Genomic DNA, 9,303 nt, shown 5'->3' on the forward strand with positions numbered 1-9,303 from the left:
GGTTTCCTTTGAATCGCTACCCTGTTATGGGTTACTACATCATTACTTTTTAACGCAGTGGACGGTTTTTTTTCCCTCTTCTTTTTTTTAGCGCCCCGGCTTTCTTTAATGCAGCATTATGGAAAACACTATAAAAAATATTGTCGCGATTTTATATACATTTTTTTTATAATTCGTCTATGTGGGAAGATAAAAAAAAAATCCTCGCGGGGTTTTTCTTCCCCAATGGACGGGAAAAAGGGAAGAAGCGCCAAAAGCCCTTTTTTTTCCAACGAAAATGAGTTAAAATAAAATAAGCATAAAAGGGATATATATTTTTTTTTTCTTGTCCATTCTGGGGGCATAATTGTTTAACCCCCCCGGGGGAAGAGACAGGTAATTCTTTTTGTTCGCAAAGACATGGTGGCGAATTTTTTGTTGCGCCATTTTGTTTCAGTAAATGGAAAAAAGGCTCCAGAGAAAAGGGGTTTACAATATGCTATAAAAGTAAGAGGAGGCAAAAAAAAAAAAAAAAAAAAAAAATTCCCCATACTGGTAAATTACGCATATGTGATAAACATTGTCTCTCATCTCCTTTGCTCTATCTGAGCAGAATTTTGTTTTTATCGTCCTGTCTGTCCTTGCGGCTTAGCAGTATAGTTGGCAAATAATTGTGATATATGTCTTCTACGCCAATGCGCAAGGAGAAAGGATGAACCATGGGGTATACAACGCCTAGGACACGACGTCAACCCCCCCCCCCCCTCATCCCCACAACAAAATTTAAAAAAAAAAAAAAAAAGTGACCCAAACAAATGTATACCCAAATAGCCATTTGCAAGAAAAGCAAAAATATGGCACAAAAATATTTTCCCAATGTATGCCTCATCCATGTCAAGCATTTGCCTTATGTTGGCTTCGTAAATCCGATAGGAAAGGATGAGTGGAAGTCTTTTCCTCGATCTAATGGAAAAAAGCGCGGCCTGATCAAATGTGGAAAATAGGGAAACCGTGCCGCTGACATGGCGCTGACCTGGCGCTAGCCTGGCGCTCCCCGGACACGCCGACGCCGTCTGCACACACACCACAACTGAGTTGCTGATGGACCAAAATTATTGCCGCAAAATCAGCGGAAGGGTTTACCCAATATCACACAATACACTTACGGCTTGGAAAAAAAAAAAAAAAAAATCACCCATCCACATGGATTGATTAATACGCAAAAAAAAAAAAAAAAGGGGTGGTTACTGTGTGTAAAGACCTTCCCAACCGAGGCACACCTAGGTGAAGTACTCATTTTCTTTCGCAATTCTGTTCCCTCCGACAAGAACAATAAAAGCAAAAAAATGAGCACACGTGCGAAAAACCATTGAGCAGTCACACCAAAGCAAATAACTTCCACACCTGCCACTCACAACGAGTGTACGAAAAAAAAAAAAAAAAAAAAAAAAGCACATGCCGTAGTTAACACCCGTGGAGGATAACTGCTCAAACGCACACACACACAAAAAAAAAATATATATATATGCGGAGGAAAAGATTATAAAAAGATAAAGAACACAGTCCCAGCACTCGGAACGAAAGCGCGCACGAAACCAATCGCAGCTAGGTACACGCGGCGAGGTGTAAAGCGAGCATCGACATGATGAGCCAACTGTAGCATATACGGCGAGGTGCGGAGCATTGTCCTGCAGAGGGGAGAACAACAAGAAGAAGAAAAAGAAGCAGGCCTGGGGAAGACGCGAACAACGTGGCAGCGTTAGCGCATCCCCCCCCAGCGAGAGCGCTTTTCGCCGTCCAAATATCTTGTGCGCCCCAGGGAGCGATGAAGGGGACCTTCAAAACCCTGCTGAGTAAAGTGCTGAGAAAAATAGAAAATGGATTTTCAGCGCCAACGGGAAAGACGCGCTTTACCCACGCGAAGAGAGGCACAAGTGGCCACTACTGGGATGGAGATGCCAGTGGGAGTGCTCGCACACCCGTGCAGATGGCCCTGTGGTGTGCAGGGGATCGTCGACGGATCGGCGCAGGTCATGGGGACAGGAACCACCCAGATTATCGCACCTCCGGAAGGATGGCCCTCCTCGCGGCGGCGGCCATAGGTGGACTGCATCTGCTTCTAAACAACACAGAAGAAGGAGAGCAAAGTGGGCACAAAAAAAAAAGAAACTTTTTTTTCCGCCCACCACATATGAAAAATGAAATAGCTAGCTGTTGTGGAATCATGGCCTACTTAGGCAACAGAGACGCTTCGAAAATTTTGTTTGATGGCATAGAGGTGTTGCAAAATAGGGGCTACGATTCCTGTGGCATGTCCACAATAAGCCGCACCAATGGAACCCTAAAGACAACCAAGTATGCTAGTAGCTCGACGAGTGACGCTATAGAAAAATTGAGGGAGAATTATTCAGCTAGTCACAAAAATGATAAAATAGGAATTGCACACACGAGGTGGGCAACACATGGATGCAAAGTCGATGAAAATGCTCACCCACATATGGACTACAACGAACGCATCAGCATTGTTCATAATGGCATTATTGAAAACTACAGGGAGTTGAAGAGCTTCCTTGTGGGGAAGAAAATCCCCTTCAAATCTAACACAGACACAGAAGTGGTAGCCAATTTAATAGGTTATTTTTTGGACCAAAAGGAGAGCTTCCAAAATGCAGTGCTTTCCGCAATTAGGCAGTTGGAAGGGACATGGAGCTTTTGCATAATACATAAAGATCACCCAGACGAAATGATTCTAGCAGCGAATGGCTCTCCATTGCATATCGGCTTTAAGGACAATGAAATATTTGTGGCCTCGGAGCACTCGGCTCTTTTTATGTTTACGAATGAATATATTTCTTTAAAAAACGGAGAAATTTTATCTATCAACAAGGACAAAATAAATGATCTTAAAATGGAGAAGAGGGTGGAGAGCATACCAGAAGTGGTTATACAAAAGACACCTCACCCTTTTCCTCACTGGACGCTCAAGGAGATACATGAACAGTCAATTGCATTATCTAAGACGTTAAATAATGGAGGCAGATTTAGTATTCTCAATAGCTCTGTAAAATTAGGAGGTCTAGATCCTTATGTGGATGAACTGGCCAAAATTGAAAATCTCATTTTAATCGGTTGTGGCACATCATATTATGCTGCCCTGTTTGCAAAATATGTAATGCACTACTTGAATTGCTTCAACACGGTGCAGGTCATGGACCCCATCGATTTTAACGTTTCTGTTGTCCCCAAGGAGAAGGCAGGAGTGATCTTTATTTCTCAGAGTGGAGAAACTAGAGATGTGATTAAAGCTTGTAAATTAGCTGATGATTTAAATTTAAGAAAACTTTCCGTTGTTAACTCTGTTGGATCTACTATTGCTAATATGACTGGACGGGGTGTCTACCTAAATGCTGGTAGGGAAGTTGGAGTTGCTTCTACCAAATGTTTCACTGCAGAAGTTTCTGTCCTCACCTTAATAGCAATATGGTTTTTTCAAAACAAAAAGGGAACTTATCATTCTTCTCACTCCAAAGTAAGTGCCTTAATAAATTCCATGCATAGACTTCCTTTATATGCTGGCACTACTGTTAAATCATGTGAAGCTAAATGCAAAACGCTAGCTAATAAACTAACCAATGCCAAATCAATGCTTATTATTGGGAACGGGTTAAGCTACCCAATCGCCTTGGAGGGGGCCCTCAAAATTAAAGAACTTACTTATATTCACTGTGAAGGATTTACTGGGAGCGCTTTGAAACACGGGCCCTATGCCCTCCTGGGTGGAGAAGATAACACGCCTGTCATTATGCTGGTCTTCAACGACCCCTCCAAAAATGTAATGATAAATACGGGTGAACAGATAAAGGCCAGGGGCGCGCACATCATTTGCCTGACCGATGACGAAGATCTTTGCAAGCACTTTGCGGATGATATCATTTTGATCCCCAACAACGGGTTGCTCACGCCACTGCTGGCCGTCATCCCTCTGCAGATGCTCGCCTACTACACCTCCGTCGCGCGCGGCAACAACCCCGACCGGCCTCGCTGCCTCGCCAAGACGGTCACCGTCTCGTAGGGCCCAGGGGGCGACGTCAGTCGCGAGAGAGGTGAGCCGTTTCACCTACACATTTTGCTTCACCACCCACACCTGGTCATCGTGCTTAACCTTTTCGATTAGCCATCTAGCATAGCCGTCTTAATTGGGCATTTTTCTTCACCGCTTCGCTCTATGCAACGCTTCGCTCTATTCAACGCTTCACTTTTTGACCGCGTCTTCCTGGCGGAGGAGCGCCCCAACCAAGCGCAGCGATGAGAGGGCAAGCAACGCACCCGCATCCTTGGCGCCGTGCACGTCGTACACGTAACCCCATTTAAAAAACTGATAAATGTACTCCAAGTTGCAGCACCGATACACTTCCTTATAACCCATGTGTCCATGCAAAAAGAGGTAACTAAAAACGAAGGAATTCAAAATCTGTGTGCACTTGTAAAACAAAAAAATGCCTGAACTGTTCATAATTTTTATCATATTTTTTATTTTCTCCTCCACATCCAAATCTTGGACAGGAGTTTCGAAATGATTTGCTCTTCTTAACTTAACTCCATGAATGTTTTCAAAAATTGAAATGAATTTAGTGTACACATTATTTTCTTCCTCCCTCAAATTTTTTATGTTGTAATTTTCTACATAATTAAGACTTTTCGGCAAGTCAATCGTGTGGGACTCTTCTCCCCCCTTCTTCACTCTGTCCAGCATGTTAGGATGTCCATTTTGGTAAAGAATTAAATCGTTTTGAAAATTTTCAAAGATTTTATTTTCCATGAGAGCTCTCTGCTCTTGGAAATAGTTCCCCTTATCCTCCCCTTTCATGTGTGTGTCTCTCCCTTGAGGTATCGTCCCTTCAAGAAAATCGACCAAATTGTTAGCCGTCAACGTGACGGGCATTTTCTGTAAATCCATTTTTTCCCTATTCCTCAGCAACTCGTACTTTATCAAGAAGCACAGATCGAAACTTTCGAAGGAGAGTACGTTCTTCCCATTTGTTAACAAAATTAAATCGTCAATGAATATTTCCACCTTGCCTGTGCAGGTGTTTTTTTTCAGGTGGATGTTTTTTAAATTTGCGAATTTATTGAGAGTCCACTTGTCGTTGTTCAGGCAGAGATACCTGCCTGTGTGCATGTCGTTCTTCCCCCAGGTGTGTGAGTAGCCCACATGTACGAAAGGGCGGAACGAGGTTCTTCCTCTTTTTCCTGCCCACAGGATCCGCTTCATGTTGTGCTGATTGTAGGGTGAATGCTGGAGTTTAGCAGTTTGCTCTTTCAATTTGGGGGAGAAGCGGCTAAACATACGCTTTGTAAAAAAAGAAAAAAAAAAAAAAAAACTGGATTAAGAGAAAGTAGGCTGAATGGGGGCGAACAGAAAGGTTCATTTGAACAGTATCACAACAGCGTCATTTTTCCCTCTACTCTTTTCCGCGTTTTTCCTGATGAGCCCCTCGAGGCGACGACATAACAAATGATAAATTGAACTGGCCAGGGCGGTTGGTGCCATGCACCAGCACATTTGGCCCCCCCGCCGCTGCTGTTTGGTAGAAAAGGAAAAGGGAACCAAGTGGGCCGTGTGCGTAGGGCCATTTGTCACATGGAGAAGTACACGCCACAGGAGCATGTAGGCGAAGCCGCCCCCAACGCAGAGTGCAAGGACGTAAGCAGCTTTAACCCATTTGTAAAATGGCTCGACTTGGGCGGAAAAAAAACAGGGTGACAAAATAATACGAGAAAATGTGAGAAAATTTTTAAAAATTTTAAAAATGTTAGAAAAAAAAAAAAAAGGAACGCAATAATAGTGAAGAAATATTTTTTTTACAGAACAAAATGCGCCGCACACGAATGGGCGGGCCACTGGCTCGACGGCGCGCCTGTCGCCACTTCGCCGCTTCTCACCGCCCCCCTTCAGAAGATGCCCGTTTGTTTCAACATTTGGAGGAGGTACATGCCCTTGTTGTCGCCCTGCGTGCGGCACTCGTCGTGGGCGCTCTGGTAGCCCTTCTTGAGCGCGTCGACGAGGATCCTCCTGACGTTGTCATTCTTGAGCGACTGCAGAATGAAGCTTTTCAAATTAGCGTCATTAAGCTTCTGCACCTTGTGGAGCAAGTAAATAATATCAGTGTCCTTTTCCTCCTTTATGGCATTCGAAATGTCATTCGAAATATTGCTCGATGTGTCGTCCGAGGTGCCGTTCCCCCTCTTCTTATCGTCTCCTTCCGCACCAGTACCCATGTTGGTAGGGTCCTTCGTTTTGAATCCTATGACGCTTTTTTTCTTTTTTCTAAAAAAGTTCTCCCCCATGTTACCAAAACCAAAGAAGTTATTCAATTCAGAGAGTAAGTCTCCTCCATCCTGGTGATCTTCTTCTCCATCATATCCTCCCCCTTCATCGCTGTCCTCTCCTCCCCCACTACGGTAGTGCTCACTTCTGTTGTTGTCCCCAAAGAAATTTTTAAAAATTCCTGAAAATAACGAGTTAGGGAAAAGATCTTCCATCCTATCCAGGTTGCCATACTGGTTATACTTTCCGTCCTTCCCTTCCTCTGCTCCATCTTCATTGTCGTCATCACTCGGATCCAATCCATTACGTCTAATTATAATTTGTGTGTGTATATTATTATCATCATTTGAGAATCTCCTTACTATAATATTTTTCCTCTTTCTATTTCTCCCCTCCTTGTTCAAATTTCCATTCTGGTTATACACCCGTGTCTCTGCCACTTTTCGAATTATATCCCTTTCACTTTGTAATGTGTGCACATTGATGCGTCTTCCAGACAACTCCCTCTTAAAGTCGTTTAATATTTCAAAGCTAAATTCTGGGTGGGCATTATAAAGGGCACTCAAATGGTTGAACTCTTCTTCCACTGCTTTTTCATTCCTTCGATTTGCGTTACAAGATTTGAATCGGTGCAAAGAATATTGCTTCTTCTCCATTTCGTGCACTACGTACTTTTCTAATATTTCAGATGCCCGTTCATACTGGTGATTATCACGAGGGGGGTACTGCTGCTCATTCGTTGGATCAGCTCCTGCAGTTGAAGAGCCCCCTCCCCACTCACCGTCCCCTCTATAATCGCTTCGCAAAGCGTGCACCATCTTATTTAACATGTTCTGTTTCTCCTCTGGGGACAATTTTTTAAAAAAGTTAGTCATCTCATTGTACCTTTGCTCAAACTCAGGATCATCCTTTCGACTTGATTCCCTCCTGGGTAGTTGTTCCGCCCCATAAAGAATCTTTGTAGCATATTTCTTAATCACATCGTTAGTACTTTTACAATCTTGCATATCTACCTGGTCCTTTTCTAACTCCTTTGTTATATTGAGGAAGCTCAACTCTTTACTTTTCAGCTTCTCGTATATCTCGGCGCACTTTTGTTCCACCTTCACTTGATCAATGATGACGGGGTTGTTTTTTATGTCCCCACTGACCGCGTGAGGTGAGTTGCCCTCACCCATGACCGTGTCAGGTGAACACCCAGTCGCTTCACAGTACATGTAGAGCGTGCCATTTTTCAAATCGAAGAGAAGCTTGCGGTTCAGCAAAAAGTCTAAACCTAGCAAAACCACATTGGAGTCCAAATAAGGAAACACATTTTCACTTACATACATTTCGTTCATTTGAAGAGGCATCCGTACTTGGCTGTCCTTTGTGAGGATAGTAAATCGATTAATATTTTTTAACTTACTCACCGTGAACCTCTGGTTTAGTATATTCTCAACCGCCACGCCGTTAGCACCTTGGTCCTCCCTCTCTAACTTCACGTCACTGTTAATAACGAGCGTCTTTGAAGTACCCGAGTCTAACAAACCCTTATACAGCTTATTATTCACATCTATACTAAAATACTTTATGTGGTCACTATAGTTGTGCACCTTTACCTTGTGGCAGTGTCCATCTGGGGTGCTTGCCCACTGCTGCATTATATTCGAAGCGTCTTCCCCACCTAATTCTATTTTCATATTAACAGAATCAAACAGGAAGGTATTAAAATGGGAAAAGAAGTCAAAGCCAATTATGCCATCCAAATTTTTATCTAGCTCTTTGTCTTGCATTAAGTAAAATTGAAAAAGTTTCTTGTCCCTACCTCCCTTTGCCTTCACCACTTTCTCTACCTCTACTTTGGTATTGTTCAGGTAAAGCTCTTCGTGTACATTTTGCACGTCCTCTTGCCCAAACCAGAGATGAGGTGGTCCCTTGTCCCGTTCAAACGAGTCCCCACCATTGCTGCTGTCATTTTTAAAGAGGAAGTCGTCCCCTCGAAAAAATAAAAAACTGTTATCGCTACACAGGTCTACGATGAACCTCTTCTCTTTATTGTTCATCATCAGTTTGGTGCACAAAAATTCGTTTCCACTTGGACTCTTAAATGTTTCTATTTTCATTTCATTTTTTACAAAACCCGGTTCATCTCTACTGAGGAATAATTCCTCCTTCCTCCTCTTCACACTTGGGTTATTCCTGTCACATCTGAGTCTCCCTTCGAACCCATTTTTGTTATGAATAAAGAGATGCCTTGCATTTGAACTATGGCTCAATGACCATGGGGTTGGCAAATAGCTCCCCTTTTCAGACACGTGGATGATACGATCCGCGCTGCTTCTTAACTTTAGTGTGTCGTAAAAATCGAATAGCAGAAGGGACAACAGGAGAAAGCCAAATAGAACGGGCATCTTTTCCTGTCAACGTGTTTTAATCTTGTTTTTGTGGCCATGTAGGAGGACAAAAAAAGGTTTTTTTTTTTTTTGTTTTTTTTTTGTCGCCTCAGGACATGTTTTTCAACGATTATTCAAATCAGTGTGTAAAAGGGAGTGGGTGGGGGCGGAGCTCCTCTTTGCTTTTCCCCTTTTGGATTAGCACACCGGGTTGTGTTGTGCTGGGTCCTCGTAGAGTGCTAACACTCAACCGGGTGGAGGAGGAGCCCGTTGCAAACCTTCTAGAACGCCGTGCCCACATGTGACCCAGCACATGACCACTCACTCAAGCGTGCATTCGTTTCACTACTCTTCCTATGGCCTTGCGCGGAGAGTCTGCGTTTCACGGAGGCCCTCCTTTTCGCTGATCTCTTCGCCTGTTCGTCGGCGGGACGCACATGAAGGAAAAAAAAAAAAAATAGAAAAAAGAACAAAAAAAAAAAAAAAAAAAAAAAAAAAAAAGAGGGAAGCTTAATATGTCTAAAAGCGATCTCCCCCTCGTTACGTCATATGACATTCCGCTAGAACACCAAAAAACAAAAAAAAAAAAAAAAAAAAAAAAAAAAAAACGACAAAAGAAAA

General features: G+C 43.0%; 3 protein-coding genes across 3 annotated transcripts; 1 reads left to right on the forward strand and 2 right to left on the reverse strand.

Moving 5' to 3' along the window:
- Nucleotides 1–1,804: 1,804 nt before the first annotated feature.
- AK88_04393 (glutamine-fructose-6-phosphate transaminase (isomerizing)) lies at nt 1,805–4,051 on the forward strand (the record flags this gene model as incomplete). Its single annotated transcript, XM_012482003.1, has 1 exon — nt 1,805–4,051. The coding sequence occupies one exon, from the start codon at nt 1,805–1,807 to the stop codon at nt 4,049–4,051; it is 2,247 nt and encodes a 748-aa protein (XP_012337426.1).
- A 180-nt stretch (nt 4,052–4,231) lies between these two features.
- On the reverse strand, nt 4,232–5,251 carry AK88_04394 (uncharacterized protein; the record flags this gene model as incomplete). The annotated part of the gene is made up of 1 exon (XM_012482004.1): nt 4,232–5,251. The coding sequence occupies one exon, from the start codon at nt 5,249–5,251 to the stop codon at nt 4,232–4,234; it is 1,020 nt and encodes a 339-aa protein (XP_012337427.1).
- Nucleotides 5,252–5,931: 680 nt separating this feature from the next.
- Nucleotides 5,932–8,700, reverse strand: AK88_04395 (uncharacterized protein; the record flags this gene model as incomplete). The annotated part of the gene is made up of 1 exon (XM_012482005.1): nt 5,932–8,700. One exon carries the CDS (start codon nt 8,698–8,700, stop codon nt 5,932–5,934), a length of 2,769 nt encoding a protein of 922 aa, XP_012337428.1.
- Between the last annotated feature and the right edge of the window lie 603 nt (nt 8,701–9,303).

This window comes from Plasmodium fragile, assembly GCF_000956335.1.
Source record: "Plasmodium fragile strain nilgiri unplaced genomic scaffold supercont1.61, whole genome shotgun sequence".
Lineage (NCBI taxonomy): Eukaryota > Apicomplexa > Aconoidasida > Haemosporida > Plasmodiidae > Plasmodium > Plasmodium fragile.